Below are 25,128 nucleotides of genomic sequence, written 5' to 3' on the forward strand. Positions count from 1 at the left end.
TGCATGTATGTTTGTACACACCCAGGATTGGCCCCACGCCTGCGTGTTGTGTTTTTTCCTTGGGGCACTTCACATGTCACCCCGCACCCCGGTGAATAAGCAAGCTTCCCTCAGTGAGTCAGCTTCCCTCAGGGATGAGTTTGCTGAGCTTTATACCCGATTAGACATGCTTTGCGTACCAGTTGTTGTTGTGTTTTCCCCTCTGTCTGTTGACATGTCCCCTTTTCTTTCCAAAGTTGGAATTGGTGGAGTTAACACAACCAGTAGCCAACTTCAATCTGAGACTTGACCCAGGAGAACCGAAATACCTTTGGTCTTTTTGGCCCGGCCATGCCCACAATGCCCACCCTGTGAAGGACCTTCACCATCTAAAAAGTAAGTGGTGGCTGGGACTCGTGGTGCTCTGGTCTGGGTGGAGGGAAAGGGACAGCTCTGTTAGGCAAGTCTCTGGAGTGGGCCATCTTTGCTCGGAGCTGGAGTTCCCCAGCCCCGGCTGAAACACTATCTCCTTTCTGTTTCCGTGGAGGATTTCGCTGGTTGCGGAGAGACCCTGCTTAGTAGTTGACAGTTCAGGAAGCAGCTGGGATCTCTAGACTCTCTGAGGAATTAGTCCTCCTGGCTTGTGCTCTGCTGTGCTGGCTCCACCCTCCCGCTCTCTGCACAGCAGAGATTGGCTCCTTATCACACGCTTCTAAGAGTCAGCTCTGCCCGCTTTGCCTGCATATGCTCTTCTGTTTCAGTTTCTCAGCCTCTCCTCTGTTTTCAGTTGTGCCAGCAGACGACCCGTGGATCTGTTTTCTTTTCCCTGCTAGGAGTTGCTCTACGTAAATCTGGGTAAGGAGGTGGTGTGGATCCAGGGACTGTGCTTGGCATCCAGACGCAGCCCGCGGTGAATTTTGCTACTGTTCTCCCTACACCCAAGACACCTAATGCTTCTCTCCTAATGGCCTGAGTTGAGGCAAAGCTTTCTGTTAGCATGGAGTGCTAATAGGCTTATAGTTTCAGTTTGGAATTTGGTTTGGTTCTGGTCTTAGGTTAACATTAATAACAACATGTATGTTTGTGTGTGTATGTGAGCGCGCGCGTGTGTGTGTGTATTTGAGAGAGAAGAGAGAGAAAAACATCAATTGGTTGCCTTCTCTACGCACCTGATTGGGCGGGGGGGGGGGTCGAACCTGCAACCTGGTTATGTCTGCTGAGTGTGTCCCCAAACCCTAGACCTTTTCGTGTACGGGGTGACGCTCCAACCACTGAACTACCTGGCCAAGGCACTAATAGTCTCTTAATATTGTTTCCGCTAGCAGTTCTTTGGGGTGTGATCAGGATTTAAAAAACTGTTACATAGAAGAAGGGTTTCTTCAGACAAATCTGTGAAAGGCTGCATGAAGTCCAGTTAAACTAGTGTCTTTACCACAGGCCTTGCTGCCCAAAGTCTCTATTGCGCGCATGTGCTCCAGGGGAGGGGTCTGAAGCACAGAGTGGAACAGGGGGTGCACTAGCGTGCTGTGGGCCATGCGTGGGAAGGGCTTTCGTAAACTCTCTGAAACCACGACCTCAGGATGCTTTGCAGCAGTCACAACTGCAAGCACAGGGGACAGCTGTGCCTGGGGTGGCCCCCTGCCTGCGGAGAGCCCTGCAGGGAAGTAGGGGCTATCAGCGCTTTCCAGAGGGACAGGAACCCAGCGCCTCCCACTTCCTGGAAGGCTGGGAAGCCAGCAGGCGAAGCCCAAGATGGTAGGGGCCCTGTCTTGTCTTGTGTGCGTGTATTTTGCAACTTAGGCCCGTTGGTGTGCCTGTGCTCTTTGGGAGGATTCAGCCCTGGCTTCTGAAAGGCTTGTTCCAAATACTAAGAAACACATGCTTAGTCAAAAGCTGCTTTTTAAGAAAAAAGTAGATGTGGGTGCTCCAGGGATGGAAGGGTAAGAAGATGCTGCCCATGAAGGGCAGTCTCACTCAAACCATGGTTCTCACAGCTGTGGAGGAGGAAGTAGAAGTGAAAATAGGCCACTGCTCTGTGTCGGAGATTGGCTTTCTAGAAGCTCATAGACTAGACAGGGAGACAGAGTAAGGCGGTGGTCGGCAAACTGCGGCTCGCGAGCCACATGTGGCTATTTGGCCCCTTGAGTGTGGCTCTTCCACAAAATGCCACGTGTGGGCACCCACGTACAGTGCGATTGAAACTTTGTGGCCCATGCGCAGAAGTCGGTTTTTGGCTCTCAAAAAAGAAATTTCAATGGTTGTACTGTTGATATGTGGCTCTGTTGACTAATGAGTTTGCTGACCACTGGAGTAGGGCAAAAAACCAAAATGCCAGGTAAGGTGGTCGTCCTCCCTGGAGACATCAGGGGAGCTTTGTGGAGGGATGCCACTAGAGTTGAGCCTAGAAGGTCAGTAGGAGTCAAATGGGTGAAAAAGGAAAGAGGATTCCAGGCTGAAAGCAGCATCTCAGCTCGGGAATTAGCAGAGCCAGAGCCATCAGAGTTTGGAGGGGTTGGGGGTTCCACGTGAGCGGTTCCATGTGGGCGTGTCATGCAGCTGCAAGTTGGGGAATGGGGAGAGCAGTCAGCTCCTGGACAAGCTGAAGTCCCAGTAGACCTTGTAATGTCAAAGCAACACTGAACTACTAGCATGCGTGCCTTTGAATCTTGCACTTACTGGACACTAACACCTTTCATTTCATGTCTTTTGGGCTTGTAAGCAATGACCAGAACTTTAAAGCACTTGCTTCTAAAAGCCATTCGACCCTGGCCGGTGGATAGAGCATCAGCCTGCATACTGAGAGGCCCCCGGTTCGATTCCGGTCAAGGGCACATGCCCAGGTTGCGGGCTTGATCCCCAGTAGGAGGTGTGCAGGAGGCAGCCGATCAATGATCTCTCATCATTGATGTTTCTATCTCTCTCCTTCTCTCTTCCTCTCTGAAATCAATAAAAATATATAAAACAAACAAACAAACAAACAAACAAACAAATAAAAGCCTTGTGGTTCTCAGGGAACTTGCTGCCTGGAAGCAAGTCAGCCTTGAGTCTGAGCAGACCTGCTTACTCCATCCTCCTGGCAGCAGGTGTGGGAGCTGTGGGTGTGTTGTGGAGGTGTTGTGATCTTGCTGGCAGAGTCTGTGGTTGCTATGAAACATATAAAGTTACCTTTGAGCTTGTACTGCCATCCCCAGTCTTCTTAGTCTGTGGGCATCACCCTTGTACATGTGACGAATCCAAGGCTTTGAGGATAAATAAATTGCTCAAGTTTATATAGCGCAGAAATAGACTGAGCACGATTTGTACCCAGCTGTGTACATTCCAGAATCTGTCATCTGCACGCTACTTCACGCCCGTGTCAGGTATCCCTGTTCTCCCGTCGGTGGTTTTCCTCTCTTACTTCTTGCATTCCTGTTTCTCCAACAGCCTTACCTGCTGGGCCTCCGTCAGCCTGATCGCATGCTCTCTCCTCTTCTGCTTTGGAGGAGAGTGATGTTTTCTTCCCAGTGTCCCTTTAAAAAAAAAAATTAAAAAAAAAATTTTTTTTTTTTTAAAGGGACACGGGGAGAGAAAGAGAGAGAGAGAGAGAGAGAGAGAGAGAGAGAGATATCAATGATGAGAGAGAATCACTGACCAGCTGCCTCCTGCATGCTCCCCCATTGGGGATCAAGCCTGAAATCTGGGAATATGCCTTTGACCAGAACCGAACCTGGGACCCTTCAGCCCGCAGGCTAACACTCTATCCACTGAACCAAACCAGCTAGGGCCCAGTGTCCCTTCTCAGACCACTGCTGTCTCTCTTATTTTTTTTCCAAGGGTGCTGGACTAGAAGCTTAAAAAAAAAAAAAGTTTGTGTGTGTGTGTGTGTGTGTGTGTGTGTGTGTGTGTAATTGATTCCAGAGAAAAAGGGAGAGGGAGAGAGAGAGAAAGAAACATAAATGATGAAAGAGAACCATTGACCGGCTGTCCCCCTGCATGCCCCCCACTTGGGATGGAGCCCACAACCCCAGCATGTGCCCTGACCAGGAATTGAACCATGACCTCCTGGTTTATGGGTTGATGCTCAACCATTGAGCAACACTGGCCAGGCTTCTGTCTCTTAGTAAGCCCTTGACACATGGCCTCCAAGCTAAGAAACTCTCCCGCAGTTGTGATGTTTTACTGAGGAGGAAGGTAGAAACGGACACACAAGTCACTCCTATCTCCTCCCGAAGTCATTAACAATGCAGAGTAATCTGTGGCTGTGGGCAAAACATGTTGGTTGCAATTTCCCTTGGGTCTGTCTGTCTTTCTGCCCATTCCTTGGGATGGCTAGTTCCTAGGATCCAGTTTTCAGGTATGCAAAATCTACTTTTTCTAGATACTTTGTTTCTTAGGAGCTTCTTAAAAAAAACAAAAAAAAAACACACACACACACACATATATATATATATATATATATATATATATATATATATATATATTACTGATTTCTTACAGAGAGGAAGGGTAAGGGATAGAGAGCTAGAAACGTCGATGAGAGAGAAACATCGACCAGCTGCCTCCTGCACACCCCCTACTGACTGGGGATGTGCCCGCAACCAACGTACATGCCCTTGACCGGAATAAAACCTGGGACCCTTCAGTCCGCAGGCTAACCCTCTATCCACTGAGCCAAACTGGTCTCAGCTGTTCCTTGGGAACTTTGACACCCTTTGGAAGTTTGTCATGTGTGTATGCTTACTCATGAGCAACGCCTTCTCCTTTCCCAGGGAGAGAGAATGATGGCTTGGCGTTGGCCATGAGAGGGCTGATGGCTCTGACTAGGCCTGCTGGAGAGGGAGTGGCAGACAGGAATTTGCCGGGTGTTGCGGAGGGCAGAGCCAGGCACACCCACATGGCTGTGGCACTCACTGACTCACCCACGGAGGACTTTTTCCCTTTCACTTCGCAGGATGCCAGGCTCTGCTGGCGGAGTAGCTGTGTGTGTAGTGGGGTCTCTGAGCAACAGCCTGCCTTTGGGACCGGATTCCCAACCACACGAGGATGCTACCTTCTTCGTTTCCGTCTGTCCTTGTGACTCGAGCCAAATGTCTCTAGGGCTTGGGAGTGAGGTCTGGAGACCCCTAACGTGTTACTGCTCTCTGGAAAAGCCGGGCTGGGAAGATGTGTGAGTGCGGGAGAGCAAGAGAGCCTCCCGCCCAGAAACAGGCCGTGCTGATGGACGCTATCAGAGTTTATCACAGGGAGGTGGTGTCCGAGAGAACTGCCAGCCCTGTGAATAGAAATATTTATTGCTGGTCCCGCCCCCCTCTGCAGCCCCTGCCACGCAGAAATATGACTCTTAACAGGACTTTGTTAGAGCCAGACTAAGGACATGACCGGGAGCAAGATCGAGGAAATGCTGGCTGAGAACATGCTATGGGCATGGCTGATCTGCAGCTCCTTTCATGCATGGGGAATGAAAGGAGGGAACCGAGGGTGATTACATGAATCCATTGGTGGCTAGGAGGCCGGAGAGCAGACTAGGAGGCCGGAGAGCAGAGCTTGGGAACCTCTGATTGGATGGAAAGTAAAATGGACAGACACATACTACTTTTGTACTGGTGTGTAAGAATAGTTAACCTTTGACGTTTACAGTGAGCAGAGGTGGCCTAGAGATGATATGTGTTCCCATGAGGGTGGGTATGTCTCTGAGGGGGCTGGAAAAGAGCGTTACTCTGATATTTCAGAAGTTCCCAGATACCCAAGAACAGAAGGTTCAGGCAAAGATTAACTTTTTACTGAGGAGGTTCTAGGCCTGAGGTGTGACTGCCCACCATGACCTACCCAGTTAGGAATTTATCATCAGGTCATCCTGTGCTGTGACTTTCGGCCACTGAGCTTGTCAGTTACTACATAGCTCCTCGGGATTCTTTTTACCTTTAGTTTCCACACTTCCTACTGTGCACACATTGATGATGAGAGAGACAATGCATGTTTTTAACTAAAGTATGGACCTCTCCTGAGGATCATCCTGCCTCTGTGCCCCCAACCCCCAAACCAAAATCTGTTAAAATTAGGGTCGTCGCGCCAAAACCGGTTTGGCTCAGTGGATAGAACGTTGGCCTGCGGACTGAAAGGTCCCAGGTTCGATTCCAGTCAAGGGCAGGTACCTTGGTTGCGGGCACATCCCCAGTAGGGGGTGTGCAAGAGGCAGCTGGTCGATGATTCTCTCTCGATGTTTCTAACTCTCTATCCCTCTCTCTTGCTCTCTGTAAAAAAAATCAATAAAATATAAAAAAAATAAAATAAAAAATAAAATAAAATTAGGGTCGTTGGGACCCGGACAGCAGGGGAGAGTGGTGGGAGTCGCTGACTTTTGAGTGTCACTTTGCTTTCCTGCTTTCAGTGTTCAGCGCTGGGTCTCAGGTGGGCGATGTGTAGGAGAGAGGTGGGTTTCTGTCATGCTTTTCTGCCTCTCGATTCCTCCTCGTCTCTCTGAGGTGGGGAAGGCAGGGGCTGTCACTGTCCAGCAGGCGAGGCATGGCCAGTGCTAGGCCTGAATTCGGGCGCTGACTTCGCGTCTGAGTGCCCAGGCTCCGTGACAGGGAGCCTGGCCCCAGTGTCCTGAGAAGTCCTGCTTACTCGTGAGATGTGGCTCCTACTTCCCTGGCCCTGCTCTGGTCCTGGAGCCCGTGTTCTCGATGGACCCCCGGCTGGTCCCGCCCCCCTGCAGCCCCTGCCACACACCAGCGTGACGCCAGCCGGTGTCCCGGGCTCGCTGACGGTCTCCTCTCTTCCAGCGCGATGTCCCTGTTCTTCCCTCGATGCAACTCCGTTGTCACCGTCAAGAAGGATAAGAGACACATGGCGGAGGTGAATGCTTCTCCCCTCAAGCACTTTGTCACCGCCAAGAAGAAGATCAATGGCATCTTTGAGCAGCTGGGGGCCTACATCCAAGAGAGCGCCACCTTCCTGGAAGGTGAGACAGGCCTGCTGCGCCGGGCCCACTCCTGTCAGTTTTGATATTTAGGGGCAGGGATTGGGGGTGGACAGAACAGCCCTGCGCCTGGGGGCTCCTGCCCAGATGCAGTGTTACCTCCAGCCACGCTGTGCTCGGAATGGTGTGGAGTTGGGTGTCAGGGAGATCGGCCAGGAAAACAAGGGATCTGTCATTTAAGGATTCCCTGTACGACTTCATTTAATCACGAGGGCTGGGCGGATCTAATCCCCATCTGAAACACAAGCAGGTGGAGGGTGAGGTGCATGGTACCGTGTAAGTGGCACACAGGGCTTTCCCCCGGTGTTTTCCTTGGCCCAGCTCTGCTGCCATTCATCCGGGGCTCTTTCTGGGTGTTTATTTCTGACCAGGGTGTTCTCTGATATTTTTAGACGACAGGACTATGAATAGGAAACTTGCCTCACCGGCACCTTTGTCATTAGTTACTGATTGGAGCCCGGCCTGGAGGCTCAGCACAGACGGGCTGGTTCCCAGGGTCCTGCTCAGTCCGAGTGCCCCTCCAGCCACTGACTTCTCAGGCTCCCTCTCAGGAAGGCACATCCTGACTCCGGGTCCTGGGATGGTCAGGAAAGATGCAGTAGCTGAGTCTTATCTGCCCTTGGTCTCTTCACTTAGGAAAGCAGGGCTCGGGCGAGACCAGGGGTTTTCCGATTCTAGTCTGTGGAACCCTAGAGGTTCAGTGGAAAAGCTCCAGGGACACGCTTGGCTCATGCTTGGTTTACATGTCAGGCTGCTATTTCTCAGAACTATTTCTAGGCCACCTCTGTTCTGAGGATCGTTATTTAAAGGAAAGGAAACATGTCTAGTACTACGGTCTGAATGTTTGTGTCCCCCTAGATTCCCATGTTGGACTCCTAAGGCCCATGTGATGGTGTTAGGAGGTGGGGCCTGTGGGAGGTGATGAGGTCCTGAGGAGGGAGGAGGCCTCATGAATTGAGATTTGTGCTCTTATAAAAAAGACCCCCACGAAGCTCTAGCCCCTTCCACCCAGTAAGGATACGAGAAGTTGGAACCCGAAGAGGGCCCTCACCCACCAGCTGGCATTCCTATCAGTACATTTCCGTTGTGTGTAAGGCGCCCAGTCGGTACTGTGTTACAGCTTGAGTGTCTGAGATTGAGAGTGGACTTATCTATGCCCTGCTCTTAGCATAGGCCTGAGGCAAGAGAAAGTATTTCCTAATATTTGTTAAACTTCAAAATCTGAGTTTTAACGTGATAAGGTTGGTTGTTGACATTATTCCTGTTCGTGACCTGCTTATTTAGCAGTATCTCTGGCGCCTAGCAGTGGCATGCAGCGATGGGGCAGACCAGGCCTCAGTCCTCCCAGAGCCGACTATAACCCTCTGAGTCACTTACTCAGGTGGGCTGTGGGCAGACACGTGCTTAGTGAAGGTTTTTATGAGATGGCATCAGGAGGGGTGTTTCCATGTCTTTCTTTTTTTTTTGATGAAAATATGAGGCCTTTCCTGTTGGTGGACTGGAAGGGAAAGAGCTGGAGAATTCTGGGATTCTGTGTTGGGATTGCCCTGGCTGGGGAGGGAAGAGTTACTGCTCTAGGACTGAGAGTTTGTTGGCCTATTGACTGTCTCTTTTAAATATATTTTATTGATTTTTTTACAGAGAGGAAGGGAGAAATATAGAGAGTTAAAAACATCGATGAAAGAGAAATATTGATCAGCTGCCTCCTGCACACCCCTTACTGGGGATTTGCCCGCATCCAAGGTACAATCGAACCCGGGACTCTTGAGTCCGCAGGCCAATGCTCTATCCACTGAGCCAAACCGGATAGGGCTACTGGCTGCCTCTTTTAATTGTAGCTTTGAAAAGTGGTCAAAATTGTGCCTGGCAGGTAGTGAGAAGTTGGTATTTATTAAGTACTAAACATGAACGTAAATGATGACAGTCAATATTTGAGTATCCGTCATGCACTAGCCATCATTTTTAGCGCTTCTTGTGCTTTTAAAAGTGCTAAAAATGGTGGCTAGTGACGGATACTTGCAGTAGTCATGGGAGGTAGGGACTGTTACCTGCATTTTAAGACCCAGGAAGGTCCATTTGCTTGAGGCCACAAAGCTGGGAAGAGGCGAGAGCAGCAGGTCCTTCCCGCAGGGAGCCAGGTAGTCCGGCCCCGGGAGCCGTGCTGGTCACTGCGCACTGCAGCCACAGCAGGGAGTCGGGACCTCAGCCCAGCGGCAGGGAGCCGCCTCGGTGGCCTCTGTTCCTCCCCGACGCGACGGTGGGACTCCTGAGAGCGGGTGCTGACCCGTTTCCCCTCCCCGCCCCCAGACACCCACAGGAATGCAGAGCTGGACCCCGTTACGACAGAGGAGCAGGTTCTGGACGTCAAAGGCTACCTGTCCAAAGTGCGGGGCATCAGCGAGGTGCTGGCCCGGCGGCACATGAAAGTGGCTTTCTTTGGCCGGTGAGTTTCCGTCCTCACGCCTTTTCCTCCGGGGCTGGCGGGCGGGCGGGTGAGAGAGACACTTTGGGCAGGACCACAGGCTGAGCACCTCACAGTCCTGAGGGCACGAGAGGCTGCCCTGCGGCAGTAGTTACCCTAGGGGTGTCGAACTCAATCAGAGAAGGGGCCAAAATCTAAAATCCAGCCTAAATCGCGGGCCGAATGGTTTACTGAACAGTCATAAACTGTCATTGTGATGGAAACGCAGCGGAGTGCAGTGATGACAGCGCGGTGCGGGCCACATTGCAAGGCCTGGCGGGACGGATTTGGCCCTCGGGCCTTGTGTTTGACACATGTGAGTTACCCGCTGGGCGGACGTGGTGGGGCCTCATGTGAGGAGGAGCACAGGGGGAGAGGAGCAGCACACTCGGCCTTCTGCGGAAGCCAGGGACATCGGGGCCATTCAGCTGGGGTCACTGAGACTGAGGGTCAGTGGTTTCAGTGGAAGGGTGGGTCTCCTTCAGTGGTCCCATCAGTGACGCTGAGAGGCTTGCGGTCAGGGCAGGCCTGGTTAAGGACATAAACCACACCGTGCTGACTCCCCACCGTGTAAGTGCCTTGCATGTTGGTTTGCAGTGATGAGCCAGGAGCACCTCACAGGATAGGACAGGCCTCTGTCCGCGCATTTCCATAAACTCAGCGCCCGCTCTGCCTGTCCGGGCACTGCTGTCACTGCAGACAACAAGGCCTCGGGCCTCCAGGCTGCTAACCTCATTGCGAAAGCCCGAAGTGCAGGTGTCGGTGCCTCGCTGACAGCCCGTGTCCCCTTCCCACAGGACGAGCAACGGGAAGAGCACCGTGATCAATGCCATGCTCTGGGACAAAGTACTGCCCTCCGGGATCGGCCACACCACCAACTGCTTCCTGCGGGTGGAGGGCACAGATGGCCACGAGGCCTTCCTCCTCACGGAGGGCTCGGAGGAGAAGAGGAGCATCAAGGTGCGGTGCTGGGTGGGACTGGGGGCAGGGCCGCGGCCCTGGGCATCCTGGAGGGTGAGTCTGGGCTTAGACCAACTAGCAAGACAGGAGTAACGGCTCCTAGCAGAGGGTGGTGCCTGGTGATGGGTGTGGCGGCCCTCCTCCCTGGCTGTTTAGGAGGAGAGCTGTTCCAGGAAGGGCTGGAACCGGGAACGCCAGGAATGGGAGCCTGCAGGTCCTTGCATATTACCCAGCAGGCCATCCGGCTTTTCTCTTGACCTGAAGAGAATACATGCCTTGTTCTCCTTGGGGGGAAGTTTCCAGAGAGCGATTCCTGCATTTGCTTGCGGGTTCTGACATAACAGCTAGGAGCTGGTACATTTAATTTTCCTGAGAGCCAGCTGCATTCTTGTGTGGGGCCAGATGCGCATTTTGGTTCATAAAGACTTACTACAGAGCACTGCCAGCTTTAGCGCAGTGTCTGAGGGAGAAGCTTGAGGGGGAGTGAAGAATAGTTGGTTCTCCTGACAACTCCCAGCTTTGGCTTTTATGTGTGCAGTGAAAGGAAAGGGGAAGCAAAGCAGTCTCAGGCCACTGTGCCACGCCAGGCAGCACAGGCAGTCTGTCGTGTGGCAGCAGCTACCAGCTGGGCCTGAGCCCTGAACGTCCCTCCCCTCCCCCCATCAGACCGTGAACCAGCTGGCGCATGCCCTCCACCAGGATGAGCAGCTGCATGCCGGCAGCCTGGTGAGTGTGATGTGGCCCAACTCCAAGTGCCCGCTGCTGAAGGATGACCTCGTGCTGATGGACAGGTAAGAGGGAAGGTGCCTGCGTAGGAAGTCTAAACCTAGAGGGCCAGGAGTCCCATTTCTGGATCACCCAAGCCAGTGTCCCCTGGGCCCTGTCTTTGCTCTGCTTATGTATTGGCTCTACCACCTCCCTCTGCCTCTTGGATTCCCTCCGGGGTCTGGTTATGGTATCATTGGCATCATTGCCCTGAAGATGTGCCAGTGATGGCCTGTGGGGAGAAATGGGAGGGGTGACCAAAGCCTCAACCCAATGCTAGTATGTGTCGGGAGGTGGCGTTCGTGTTGTACTTTATTTTTGGGGAAGGAGCACTTTACTTTGTTCCTGCTTTGTGGGCAGGTTGCAACTGTATCAAGAAATACGGTACTGTAGTGCTTACTGGACTCTCATGAATATAACACTTCACCTTTTTAAAAATTATTAATTTTAGAGAAAGAGAAACATCAATTGTTTCCACTTATTTATACATTCTCTGGTTTGTTCTTATATGTGCCCCGATCGGCGATTGAACCTGAAACCCTGGTGTATTGTGGTGACGCTCTAACCAGCGGAGCTACAGGCCAGGGCAGCACGCCACCTTGTTTATCTCCAGAGCAAAATTATAAATCTTGATGTTTTTGTAAAAGTGATAGACGCACGAGGCAGGAAACACACTCGGATTACCTGGAGTGTTATGAAACGAAAAGGAAGGGATGACATTTTACCCCCCCTTTAGCCGTCTCTCCCTTGCTTGGCTGCCTCAGGTCTGCCACAGCAGGAAGAACAGGACCCACGGCCTGTGTGCCTGATATTGGTTTAACCCTGTCACCTCTAGCCCTGGCATCGATGTCACCACAGAGCTGGACAGCTGGATTGACAAGTTTTGCCTGGACGCTGATGTGTTTGTGCTGGTGGCCAACTCGGAGTCTACCCTGATGCAGACGGTAACCCCTCCTCCGCCTTTCCCACGCTCCCAGGGCCTTGGCTGGTGGGGCCCCTCCGCTGAGGCCTTTCCCTCTCCTGCAGGAAAAGCAGTTCTTCCACAAGGTGAGCGAGCGCCTGTCCCGCCCCAACATCTTCATTCTGAACAACCGCTGGGATGCGTCCGCCTCAGAGCCCGAGTACATGGAGGAGGTTGGTGCCAGCAGTGTGGGGACTGCACCCCACATGTGTATGTACCCGGGGCTCCTTTGTGCACTCCCAGGCTGCACCAGGTTCAGCCTTTCCTAAAGGAGTTTCATCACCACAGATTTCCCAAGTGTTCCCTCGCTCACTGTGGGGTCTTCTGCCGCCTTTAAACACTCTCTTCACCTCCCAGTCACTTTCCCGGATCTCTCCACCCTTCAGAGGTTTTCATCCGGGTCTGCAGAGCGTCCCCAGCACGTTAGCTGCGCCTTGTTTGGGGCCTGTGCTCACTTTGGTTCATACAGGATTAATCATCGTAGGACCAGCTCAGCTCTAGGAAGATACCCAGGAAGGAGGCTTAAAAGAGGGACAAAGATAATTGGCTCATGTGTGTGAGATGAAAGGAACAGGAGTCCCAGATTGGTACTAAGGGGTGAAAAGGCGTGCAGTCAGCAGGCTGACATGGGGCAGTGTGACTTGTGAGGTGGATGTAATAGAATTACAGCAGGGATGAAATCTCTCAACATTGAGATGGGCATGTGGCAGATGGCCCCAAGAGGCTGTTGGCATGTGGAAGCTCTAGTAGTAGAACCCTAGACTTCAGAGCCAGACAGGATTGTGTGGGGGACATTTCATAGATAAGGCCTTGGAGGACTCGGCTTGTCAGCATAGAGCCCAGGTGGAAGTTTCTCAACTCCGGTTTCCTTTCATTCTGGGGCACGAAAGTGAGACACTGGTTAGGCCCTCACAAGAGGCACCTTGGGGCATGTGTTGGCATTTCTGTTTATCTACACTAATAAAAGAATAAGATGCAAAATGATCGGACCTTTGTGACACCCACCAGCCAATCAGGAGTGAATATGCAAATCAATGCAACAAAAATGGCAGGTTAATTTGTATATGCAGGCGCAAAGCAGCGGGGGTGGGGTGTTGCACACCGCCCCAGCTGCTTCAGGCCTCTGGGCAGCATGGGAAGGTGGAAAGGCTGCTCCAACCTGAAAGAAGGCTGTGCTGGCAGCCAGGGGAAGGAAGGCCCATTCTTAAACGAATCTCCCTGCATTGGACCTCTAGTTTATCCCTAAAACACCTTTGGCAGGCCATCCCCTAAGGAACTCCCGTGGCCATATTGCTCCTGAGGAGTGTGGTGACTAGAGAGCAGAAATGGTGGGAGACGGTTCACCTGCCCACCTGGTCACACGCACCCCTCTGCTTGGCTCCAGGTGCGGCGGCAGCACATGGAGCGCTGCACCAGCTTCCTGGTGGATGAGCTGGGCGTGGTGGATCGGGGCCAGGCCGGAGACCGCATCTTCTTCGTGTCTGCCAAGGAGGCGCTCAACGCCAGGATCCAGAAGGCCCAGGGCATGCCCGAAGGAGGTGACAGTGAGACCCACTTCCTCCTTTTCGCTAACGTTTGAGGCGTTTGGTCTCATGCTGTGAGCCGAGAGAAAATAGTTCTGAGAAGGATGTGGTGAGAGCAGCCTGAGTGAGGAGCTCTTTGCTCCCCCCAGTGTTTAGCCAAGTGTCGCATTGGCATGGCTTTGTGGGTTTTCACTTTCCTCCCCTGCAGCTATTTCCAGACTAACATGCAGTTCTCCTAGGGGGCGCTCTTGCAGAAGGCTTTCAAGTGAGAATGCTTGAGTTTCAGAATTTTGAGAGGAGGTTTGAGGTGAGTCCTTGATTCTGGTCTCTGGTGCTTCTGGCTTCCCAGCAGTCACCGGCCCTGTCCCGGGCAGTGACACCAGAGCCTGGTCCTGCTGGTGGCCATGTGGCCTCCTCAGCACCTCTTGTCTGTTCCAGGAGTGCATCTCCCAGTCTGCAGTGAAGACCAAATTCGAGCAGCACACGGTCCGGGCCAAGCAGATTGCGGAGGCAGTTCGCCTCATCATGGACTCTCTGCACATCGCGGCTCAAGAGCAGCGGTAAGGACCTGGAGCTCGGGCAGGCCTGGGGAGAGGGGATGCTGGGAAGTGACCGCCACTCCCCTGCTTGGGACGATGGGCCCAGGGGCAGAGCCCTGCCAGCAGAGCCGTCTCTGTGTCCCATGCAGGTGCCCTTCCCAGCCACCAGGCCTTCCTAGAGGTACCCGGAGCAGCCTGGTGAGGGGACCATTGGGGTCTGTCCCACTGGGCCTGTGCAGCATGGGGCTCTGAAATGCCACCTCACAGCTCATGCTGGAGGCCTGGCCAGGAGCTGCCCTGGGCACTACAGCCATGCTCAGAGCCCAAAGCGGAACACATTTTAAAAACAACCTTTTTTTGGAGAGATGTTGAAATATAGGAAGGCACAAAGATTAAAGCACCTTGCTGCTACCACACAGAATTGATAGTCAGTTATGCTTCATATTATTTTTACGTTAAAACTCAGAAAAAATGGAAGTACCTTTGATTCTTCAGCCCCTTGACCCAGTGTCATTCTGCTCAGACCCTCCCCACCATAGGTGACCATGATCATGAATCTGGTGTGTAGTCCTATGATCCATGTAAGAAAAACTTTTTGCATAAACCCTGAAGAACATGCAGAACATACAGCCACAGCGTCATTCTGGTTACTGTGCAGTCTTTCTCTCACTCACCTCTTTGCTTTCATCTGTGGGTACATGTGTTAGGAGCTGTGACTGTTAAACTGCTGGAGAGTATGCCATGTGAATTGAGAATACCTCGTTTTCCCATTGACTGCTTTTTTTTGTCAATTGTCACCAGAGGATATTTTTTCTTTTTTCTTTTTTTTTTTTTTTTTTTTAGAGAGAGAGAGAGGAATGGAGGAGAAGGAAAGAGAGAGACATTGATGTGAGAAAAACACATGATTGGTTGCCTCCTGAAAGGGGCCCCGACCAGGGCCAGGGATCGAGCCTGCAACCGAGGTATGTGCCTTTGACTGAATCGAAATAAGGCCCTCAGCTGGGCTCACACAGGCTTCCCGGCAGTCCCTCTGGCTCCCTTCCTGGTGGAGGGGCCTGGGGCCTGTAACCAGCCCTCTCTCCCAGGGTTTACTGCCTGGAAATGCGCGAGGAGCGGCAGGAGCGGCTGACGTTTATTGACAAACAGTTGGAGCTCTTGGCACAGGACTACAAACTGCGGATCAAGCAGATCACGGAGGAAGTCGAAAGGCAGGTGAGAAACGGGTTCAGACCAGAGCAGAGTCCGGGGTGGAAACGTGGGAAAGCAGACCTCCTCATCCAGAAGGAGCCAGTGGCCTGATCCCAGCGTGCAGAGCCTTCGCCGGGTTCACCGGTCCACTGTGTGGCCCGGGCAGGTCACCTTCTCCAGGGCTTAGTGAGCATTTGGTCAGCCAACCTCTCACGTCCCTTCTACCTCAGAAGCTTTAATGCCACCCCGAGCAGAGGAAACGGCTGGCTTGGGGGGTGGGGGTGGGAGGTGAATAGAAGGATATTGGAGTCTGAGACTCTCCCTAGATGCTCTCCCAGTGCAGATATGGACACGTTCTTTCTCCATCCCCAACGTTTCCTTCTACAGGTGTCGACGGCGATGGCCGAGGAGATCAGGCGCCTCTCCGTGCTGGTGGACGAGTACCAGATGGATTTCCACCCTTCTCCCGTCGTCCTCAAGGTTTATAAGAATGTGAGTCATTAGCAGCCGTGCTCCCATAAGCACCCCTCGATCCTTTTGGCTACTGGGTGGCATCTCTAGCAGCCGTGGTTCAGTCCCTGCTGGTCTGTCAGGACCCCTCAGCCGGGCAGACGGGACCAGGCCTCACCCAGCTCTCCCATGTCAGCTCCCAGGGCGCGGGCTGCCCAGCATCCGTGTCCTTCGGCTCCCAGAGGAAGTCCTGACTGGGTGCCTCTTCCCTCCCCGTCTCGTCTGGTTGCAGGAGCTGCACCGCCACATAGAGGAGGGCCTGGGCCGAAACATGTCGGACCGCTGCTCCACGGCCATCACGGGCTCCCTGCAGACCATGCAGCAGGAGATGATCGGTGAGTGCGGGAAGGCGGCTCGAGGCCAGGCCGCAGGGACCACTTCCCGTCTGTCACCTTGGTGATGAGTCACCTGGATGCCTTTAGGTTCTGGGTGATGTCATGAGTTTGTTCCACATGTAGCCCCGGAGCCATCTTGTGTTATCACACGGGACCGTCCCCGCTGAGTGGCCTGCTCCTTAACCCACGTGAGGCATCATGTCAGCAGGGGGGAGAGCCCAGACCTGCACCCCTGGGAGAGCTGGCCTGTCTGCCCGAGTGTGGCACTCGGGTCCCACAGCCCTCCTCCGGGCCTGGTTTCTGGGCAGAACCATCAGCGTCCTTGGCCATGGCTGCGGGCTCATGTGCCATGCCTCGGCCCTGGTGCGGCACTTGGAGCTGAAGTGCTCTCCCCTTCTCTTCCTGACAGACGGCCTGAAGCCCCTCCTCCCTGCGTCCGTGCGGAGTCAGATGGACATGCTGGTCCCTCGGCAGTGCTTCTCCCTCAGCTACGACCTCAACTGTGACAAGCTGTGTGCTGACTTCCAGGAGGACATCGAGTTCCACTTCTCTCTCGGCTGGACCATGCTGGTGAACAGGTTCCTGGGCCCCAAGAACAGCCGCCGGGCCTTGATGGGCTACAATGACCAGGCACGCGCAGCCCCTCACCCCGGGCGTGCGGGAGGCCCACAGTCCCGGCGGCCCCACGGCCACGCTGACCATTTCCTGAGCACTGATGCTTGTGAAGTTGCAAATGCTAGCTGTATTTTTTTTCCTTTCGTTCGTTATTTATTTTAATATATTTGTATTGATTTCAGAGAGTAAGGGAGAGGGAGAGGTAGAAACATCAGTGATGAGAGAGAATCATTGATCAGCTGCCTTCTGCTTGCCCCCTAAGGATCGCACCCGCAACCAAGGCATGTGTGCCCTTGACCAGAATCCAACCTGGTACACTTCAGTCCACAGGCTGATGCTCTATCTAGGGCTGTATTTTTAAAAATATATATATTTTATTGATTTTTTACAGAAAAGAAGAGAGAAGGATAGAGTTAGAAACACTGATGAGAGAGAATCATCAGTCAGCTGCCTCTTGCACACCCCCTACTGGGGATGTGCCCACAACCAGGGTACATACCCTTGACCGGAATCGAACCTGGGACCTTTTAGTCTGCGGGCCAACACTCTATCCACTGAGCCAAACCGGTTTCGGCATGTTTTTTTTTTTCTTTTTTCTAATGCATATTAAAGTAACCATTATTACTATTAAGTTAAATTAAAGTAAATATTTCTAAGTAACCATTATAATAATATATAACTTAAATCTAGATGACATAAAATATCTCTCCATATGCCATTAAAAATATTTTTCCTCACTTAAGGATATGTTTATTGATTTTAGAGAGAGGGGAAGGAAGAGAGAGAGAAGCATCAATGTGAGAAGGAAGCACCAATGGCTTGCCTCCTGTGTGCGCCCTGACTGGGAACAAACCTGCAGCCTTTGATGGAAGGGATGATGCTCCAACCAACTGAGCCGCCCGGCCGGGGCTCCGTGTTCCGCTGTGAGATTTAGATTTCACACCATCCCTCTGCATTGCACTTCAGTTGTTGCACGTGCTGCTCTTGGTATATATCTCACACTTGGGGAAGCTGAAGCCTTCCCAGGTGGCCACTGCTCACGTTTTGTGGTATCCCACAGTGCTCACCTTGGGGCTAGCAGGTCTGTTATGAAGCTCATTTCCCCCTTTTGGCCTTTTGGGAATTGTTTCCGGACCCCTCGCTTTGAGGGTCCCTGAAGGTTCATTGAATGAGCCTCATTTCGCTTCCCCTTCCTTGTTTCTCTCTTCCAGGTTCAGCGTCCCATCCCACTGACGCCAGCCAACCCCAGCATGCCCCCCCTGCCTCAGGGCTCCCTCGCCCAAGAAGAGCTCATGGTTTCCATGGTCACCGGCCTGGCCTCCCTGACGTCCAGGACCTCCATGGGCATCCTGGTTGTTGGAGGAGTGGTCAGTGACAAGCCCCGGTGGGCGGGTGGGAGGTGGGGGACGGGCTGACTTGGGGCACAGTCCTGTGGTCCCTGCATGGCACGGCTTGTTCACCTCCATCCGAGACTGAGAGCTCTCTTCACTGATCGGAGCTGAGTGTGAGCCTCAGCCCCTTAACATATATTCTTAGTGACCTACATGTCTCACTCCGCTGACATTTAGGGTCGCTCATTCCCATTTGACAGACGGGAAAGTCTGTGACTACCTCGCCAGGCTGTGAGCTCTGGCCCCGTCTGACTCTAAGGCTGTGCTTTTTCCCCTGTGGGGCCTGGGTGTGTGGTGGGCAGAGAAGTGACCCATGAAATGGACAGGCCTGGGTTCTGGAGAGGTGGGTGTGGCCAGGACTTTCTCATTTGTAGGCAAGAAAACCAAGAGCAAAATTGAAAGGGTTTAATACAAAAGAGGCCAAGCCTGCCTTCTTTTAAAAAATATATATTTTTATTGATTTCAGAGAGGAGGGGAGAGGGAGAGAGAGGTAGAAACATCAATGATGAGAGAGAATCATTGATTGGCTGCCTTTTGCATGCCCTCTACTGGGGATCGAGCCTGCAACCCAGGATTGTGCCTTTGACCGGAATCGAACCTGGGACCCTTCAGTCCAAAGGCCAGTACTCTGTCCACTGAGCCAAACCAGCTAGGGCTGCAGGCTGCCTTCTTCATAACTGGGGTCTCCTGTACTTCCTTACTTCCTTTCCCAGGAGACACTGCAGCCAGGATAACTTATGCCTTGAATTTTTTTCTTTTTTTAAACTTACGTTTTTAAAAAATATTTTTTTTATTGCCGAAACCTGTTTGGCTCAATGGATAGAGTGTCGGCCTGCGGACTGAAAGGTCTCAGGTTCGATTCCGGCCAAGGGCATGTACCTTGGTTGCAGGCACATCCCCAGTAGGGGGTGTGCAAGAGGCAGCTGATCGATGATTCTTTCTCATCGATGTTCTAACTCTCTATCCCTCTCTCTTCCTCTCTGTAAAAAAATCAATAAAATATATTTTTAAAAAAATTTTTATTGATTTTTTTTTATTTATTTATTTTTTTAGAGACAGGAAGGGAGAGGGAGGGAGTGAGAGAGAAAAAAAAAGAACATTGATATGATAGGAAACTTGGATCAGCTGTCTCCTGCACGCCCCCTGCTCGAGGATCGAGCCCACAACCGGTCATGTGCCCAGACTGGGAATCTAACCAGCAACCTTTCAGGACAATGCTCAACCAAATGAGCCACACTGGCCATGGCTCTTTCTTTTCTTCCTTTTTTATTTACTTATTGATTTTAAGAGCATGTGCATGAGAGAAACATTGATTTGTTCCACTTTTTTATGTATTGGTTGATTCTTGTATGTGCCCCGATTGGTGATCAAACCACAACCTTGGTGTATGGAAATGACACTGCAACCCACTGAGCTACCCAGTCAGGGTTACCTTGAATTTTCTTGATGATGTGGGCGAGCTGCTCTATATGGACATTTGATTTGTAGAAACGGTGGCTGAATGTAACAAACATAATTGCCTTCTAACCTGTAAGACCAGGTGAGACAGCCGAGGCCCCTCTCCCTCCACCTGCAGAGGCACATGTTCTGTTTCTTTCACAGAGGTGACCTGGCCGAGGGTCATTGGCTTAGACACTGGCCCTTGATGGCTATGTAACCCTTTTATAACATCTCGTTTTACCCAAAAAACCTGTGAATTGGTGAAGACCGTTATGCTGGTTTTAGGGGAATAGGTGTACCGAAACAGCCAGGATGGCAGGCAGCACTGGGGCTCGATTTTCGGCTCCAAGCCCAGCGCTCTTTGAGTGTAGCCACACTGCCTTGAAGCAGAGTGCTACAGACAGGACAAAAAGGAGCCGTCTGCCGAGGAACGAGGTGTGGAATGTGACTTGCCAGTGTCAGCAGAGTCAGAATTCTGTGTGCCGCCCGGCTGGATGGCTCAGCTGGTTTAGCTGGTCCTGTGGACCGAAAGGTTTCCAGTTCTGCTCCTAGTCAAGGCAAATACCGAGGTTGTGGGATCAGTCCGGGTCAGGGCACATACGGAAGGCAAAGAGTTTCTCTCTCATGTTGATATTTCTCTTTCTCCTTTCCTCTCTGTAAGCAAGTTCTCAGGTGAGGATTTAAAAAAAAAATTCCGTGTGCCTGGATCTGTACCCCAACCCACTGTTTTGCGTAAATCATATATGCAAACACCAAGTTTCCCTTATTTAATTTAATTTATTTTTGGATAATCCTCACTTGAGGATATTTTTCCATTGATTTTTAGAGAGGGTGGAAAGAAGCGGGAGAGACAGAGAGAATGAAACGTTGATGTGAGAAAGAAACATTGATTGGTTGCCTTCCACACACGCCCTGACCAGGGCTGGGGATCAAGCCTGCAACTTAGGTACATGAATCCAACCCGGGACTCTTCAGTCTACAGGCCAGTGTTCCATTTACTGAGCCAAACCGGCTCGGACCTTTATTTTAAACTTTAGCTGGCCCCTGCTCTTTGGGCCTCAGTGGGATTAAAGGACGCGTTGAAAGAGGTGTTTTGAGTCGGGGAAAGGCTCCTTGCCTGGGGCTCTCGGGAAAGTCCTGGCAGGGTCGGGCTGAGAGGATGGCGGCATGGCCTCAGCTGACAGTTGTGCCTCTGCAGGTGTGGAAGGCGGTGGGCTGGCGGCTCATCGCCCTGTCCTTCGGACTCTACGGCCTCCTCTATGTCTACGAGCGTCTGACCTGGACCACCAAGGCCAAGGAGAGGGCCTTCAAGCGCCAGTTCGTGGAATATGCCAGCGAGAAGCTGCAGCTCATCATCAGCTACACCGGCTCCAACTGCAGCCACCAAGTCCAGCAGTGAGTGGCCGGCAGCCCTGCGCCAGCGCCAGCTCCCGCAGCTCAGGATTCCCTCTGGGTCCCCTTCCAACCTGGAAACCATGGGGTCCTGAGCACCATCTGACCCTGACCTTCCGCTGTGGGGTGCTACCTTGCAGCCGGGGATGGGGATAGCATCTCTCCAGGGGTACCTGTGTCCTGGCCTGGGACCAAGTAAGATGAGGGACATTACTTTAAAGGTTGCCTTAGAGCACATGTGTCAAACACAAGGCCCGCGGGCCAAATCCGTCCCGCCAGGCCTTGCAGTGTGGCCCGCACCGCGCTGTCATCACTGCACTCCGCTGCGTTTCCATCACAATGACAATTTATGACTGTTCAGTAAACCATTCGGCCCGCGATTTAGGCTGGATTTTAGATTTTGGCCCCTTCTCTGATTGAGTTCGACACCCCTACCTTAGAGGCTTGCATTCTGGATGCAGCCTTGCAGTTCTAAGGCACATGCTCATTCTTCACGGCACAACTCTGGTCAGGGGCGAGCGGATCGCTGCGTCTGGTGGTGAGTGAGTGCCAGCTGCCGTGTGGCAGGCCCTTTGCTAGGCATTGGCTCCTCCAACCCTTTAGAGGCAGGCATTTTTCTGGGCGTTTGCTTTTTTGAAATGAAGAAATGGAGATTTGAAGAGGAGTCACTTGTCCCCGGTCACATAGCAGCAGAGCCAAGATCTGAATCCTGGTCTCAGGCTCTGGGTGCCCTGCACTGCTGGTCCCTCACGGTGGTGGCAGTGAGTGTGCGTGCTGGCGGTGAGGTGCAGGACTCAGCACGGGGTAGGGAGGATTCTACCGAACCAGGCCTGGCGCCGGGCGGAGCTGCCAGCGGGTGACAGGCCTGGCGGCTGCCCTCCTCTGGGTGGGCAGGATTTAGTCACCAGCTTCGTTCTGTAAAACAGCCACTTTGCCCCGTTGATCCCGGCTCTCCTCCTAGGGAACTGTCTGGGACGTTTGCTCATTTGTGCCAGCAAGTGGATGTCACCCGGGAGAACCTGGAGCAGGAGATTGCTGCCATGAACCAGAAAATCGAGGTTCTGGTTTCACTTCAGAGCAAAGCCAAGCTGCTCAGGTGAGGAGGCCTGGACGGGGAGGCGTGGGCCGTAGTGTGTGACATGAACACACATCTCCTGGCGGGGATTTAGCTTGTTCCCTGTAAGACATTTGCCCAGCATTTGAGATGCCAGGTGTGGTGCCAGCTTTGTCCCCCAGGCACTGGCAGTGATGGCTGTGGTGGCAGCAGAGGAGCCAGGTGGTGTAGGTTGGGGCTGTAGTGTTACAGCTCACTGGCACCTTCTCAGCTGCAGCATCTCGGACGCTTGACATGAGCTGCTCTGCTCAGTGTTCAGCATCCTTTTCTGTCCACTGTGTGCTGTGGACACTGGGCTAGGCCCCCGCCCACATTTTAGTGTTTCTCTCTGAGCTCACGAAGGGGGAAGCCAGTATTTTACCCACAGGCAAGCTGTTAGGTCACAGGTAATTGGCAGGAATCAGTTGGGAGCCCACATCTGCGCAGGGTAAGTCGAAACAGAGTTTGCTGGAAAGAATATTGACCTGAGGAGCCAGGGGTCCAGGGTTCTGGTCCAGGCATTCGTGTTCTGGCCATTCACTGAGTTTCGTGCGCCTCACTGTTTCCATCTGTAAATAGTCAGGTTTCATGACACAGCCACAGAGCTGAATGTGTGTGCTCAGCCTGATAGAGCGTCAGTTCATGGGGGACCTTGTACTTCCTGCCTTTGCCCCTGGGGGGCAGCACCCCGGGAGCTTTGTCTTTGGTCACAGGCTCCAACCCAGGGAAGTAGACTTCCCCTCCCCTGACTGTGTCCGTGTGCCCTCCCGCCCACCCCTGAGGCAGCCATTTTCCAGGGACGCACTTATCCCTTGGGAGCTAGCAGGCGCATGTGGGGAGCGTCTGCTGCTTGTCGGCCACTGGGGGCAGGATGAACGGAAATGGACAGGCAGGGAGGCAGAGTTCCCACCAGTTCAGGGCCTGGCCTGTGGTCCCAGGGTGAAGCAGATAACAGCTTGCAGCTTGGAAAGTCTCATTTTCCTTGTGTGTAAGAAGGGGTTTTTGGAGGGGTTTGTGCCAAGAACAGGGCTTGGCATATAATGCTAACATTACCTATTATTATCAGCTATTACCACTGCCAAATCCTTTCTCTGCAGGAATAAAGGTGGCTGGATGGACAGTGAACTCAACATGTTCATGCACCAGTACCTGCAGCCCAGCAGATAGTGCAGCTGGAGCGGAGCCGGCGTGGAGAAGGCAGTGCCAGCCGCGGGGGCGCCCCAGGGCTGCTCCTGGCCGGCCGCCGCCGTGAGAACGGAAGCACCAGTGTCTCGCCGTTTTGAGCCCTTAAACACTAGTCGCTTTTCCCCCTCCTTCGCCTGCTGCTGCAGGGAGATTTTTCCGGCTCACACCCTAGAGGAGACTTTTTTGACACCGAGGAATCAAGTGGAGTCTCTGCTTTGTCAGAGACACTTGTCTGAGCATCATTGGGTGCTTGTAAGGCCCTGGCTCCCAGCCTCACCGCATGCCTGCTCGGAGCCTGCACACCCTCCTCCCGCCAACACAGACGCCGGCCCAGCGCGCCTGCAGAGAAGGGCCACTCTAGGGGCGGCCTGGACTTTCTCCCCGGATCGCATCGATACGGTTCTGTCCCGGAAGGACTTGGCTTGTGTCAGTCGGTCCTTCAGCTTCTGTGCTTTGTCCGCGCAGCGCTCTCGGCACGCGCTGATGGCGGGGCTCAGGGCGCACCACGTCCTGGGTTTTGGGTGAGGTGGCCTGTGCCACGAGGGGGAGGAGGATGCTGCACAGGCAGTTTGATCGCGGTGGTGAGAATAGTTTAGGGGAGCTTGTGTGTGGAGGGCGGCTGTTACCGTGATCAGGAGGGACGTGCCTCCCTGCTCTTCGTTGTCAACCTTGTCCGGTCCTTGGCCTGCGTGGTCTGGTTTTATTGTTAGTGAGAGGGGGTTCGGTCCAGGTTGTTAAAGGATGTGGCAGAAGGAAAGACGTGGCAGGAAGGGGGCCTTGGCGGCAGGCTGGGGGCGTGGGCCCCTTTCAGGACAGCCGGAGAAGATGGAGTCGGGGCAGAGCAAGGCCCTCCGTTAGACCTCACTCTGAGGGCCCACGGGGTCTGAGAGTCACCCCACTAGCTTGATTGCACCCCCATTGTGCCCCTTAAAGAGACATGTCCCACCCCCAGCTTGGCCCACCTGCCTCGGCCAAGCATCCTCTGGGCTGAGTCTGCGGTGACGCTGCAGCTGGCCAAGGACAGTGGGAACCCGGGGCCCGCTCTGCACTCCCACCACACACGTGGCCGCCTCCTGTTAACTTCGAGACGTGCTTTCCACTGTTAGCGGTCAAAGTGGGGGCAGGTTCCTGTCTCCAGAGTGTTAACTGTCTGGGCAGGCCGCCTTCGGGGACAGCCTTTGCAGTGCAGGTCAAAGAACGTGCTAGAAAGAAGCAGCCCCTCTTCCAGCAGAGGCAGGGCTTGTCCCGCCCTTTTGAGTCTACGTGCTCTCTGGTGTCAGGATGTGCGTTGATGGTCTCTGCACACGTGGGCGGCCACGCAGGGGCATCCCCTCCAGGGCCCACTGGTCTCAAGCCGCAGCCTGCACTGTCGTGTGGAACAAAGCGGTAGGAGGGCTGCACGGTGTCACTCGCAGCGTGCCAGTGAACCAGTGTCCCACAATCCCGATGAGTTTGTGCTTTGGGGGGGGAATTATTTAATATAACCACACAGAATTTTTTTAAATGTAGCCCCTGGGCAGTGAATGAAATTTTGAACCTGTACCATAAGTAAGATGAAATACGTACCACCCAGGGGGACTTTCTGAAGGAAGTGTGGCAGAGACACTGAATGTAATGCTGCTGACTGTTCTCTGTGTTTATGTTCATTTGCTGGAGTGAGACGTGCTTGGCAGTGAGTTTTTTCTCTGATGTATTTAAGGTGATATATTTGCCTGAATTGCTCCTGTATCATTGCTGATCATATTGGAAATGAAAATAAAGCTAGTTGGGAACCCTTTGTGGGATCTTCTCAGTTTACTATTCTTCTGCAAACTCCCTCTGACATAACTGAGT

General features: G+C 52.9%; 1 protein-coding gene across 4 annotated transcripts; it reads left to right on the forward strand.

The window, feature by feature from the left end:
- Nucleotides 1-236: 236 nt before the first annotated feature.
- MFN2 (mitofusin 2) lies at nt 237-25,070 on the forward strand. 4 transcript variants are annotated; one of them, XM_036460856.2, is made up of 19 exons: nt 304-375; nt 767-834; nt 6,741-6,919; nt 9,245-9,380; nt 10,196-10,358; nt 11,025-11,149; nt 11,959-12,067; nt 12,150-12,257; nt 13,469-13,628; nt 13,847-13,914; nt 14,046-14,167; nt 15,232-15,358; nt 15,722-15,826; nt 16,077-16,179; nt 16,589-16,809; nt 18,006-18,161; nt 20,824-21,020; nt 21,979-22,113; nt 23,208-25,070. In XM_036460856.2, exons 3-19 carry the CDS (start codon nt 6,745-6,747, stop codon nt 23,275-23,277), a joined length of 2,280 nt encoding a protein of 759 aa, XP_036316749.1. In that variant the 5' UTR covers nt 304-375; nt 767-834; nt 6,741-6,744; the 3' UTR covers nt 23,278-25,070. The 4 variants fall into 4 exon arrangements, with proteins under 4 accessions (XP_036316748.1, XP_036316750.1, XP_036316752.1 ...); XM_036460855.2 differs by lacking the exon at nt 767-834 and having other exon boundaries at nt 237-375; XM_036460857.2 differs by lacking the exon at nt 767-834 and having other exon boundaries at nt 237-375; nt 13,469-13,622.
- The last annotated feature ends 58 nt before the right edge of the window (nt 25,071-25,128 follow it).

Source organism: Pipistrellus kuhlii, unplaced genomic scaffold, assembly GCF_014108245.1.
Source record: "Pipistrellus kuhlii isolate mPipKuh1 unplaced genomic scaffold, mPipKuh1.p scaffold_m20_p_34, whole genome shotgun sequence".
Taxonomy (NCBI): domain Eukaryota; kingdom Metazoa; phylum Chordata; class Mammalia; order Chiroptera; family Vespertilionidae; genus Pipistrellus; species Pipistrellus kuhlii.

Bases quoted from the DNA above. Each gene is read 5' to 3' on its own strand.
- MFN2 (XM_036460855.2), top strand. From the start codon at position 6,745: ATGTCCCTGTTCTTCCCTCGATGCAACTCCGTTGTCACCGTCAAGAAG. The intron at 10,359-11,024 runs GTGCGGTGCTGG...TCCCCCCATCAG, and splicing joins AGGAGAAGAGGAGCATCAAG to ACCGTGAACCAGCTGGCGCA. The intron at 14,168-15,231 runs GTAAGGACCTGG...CCTCTCTCCCAG, and splicing joins ATCGCGGCTCAAGAGCAGCG to GGTTTACTGCCTGGAAATGC.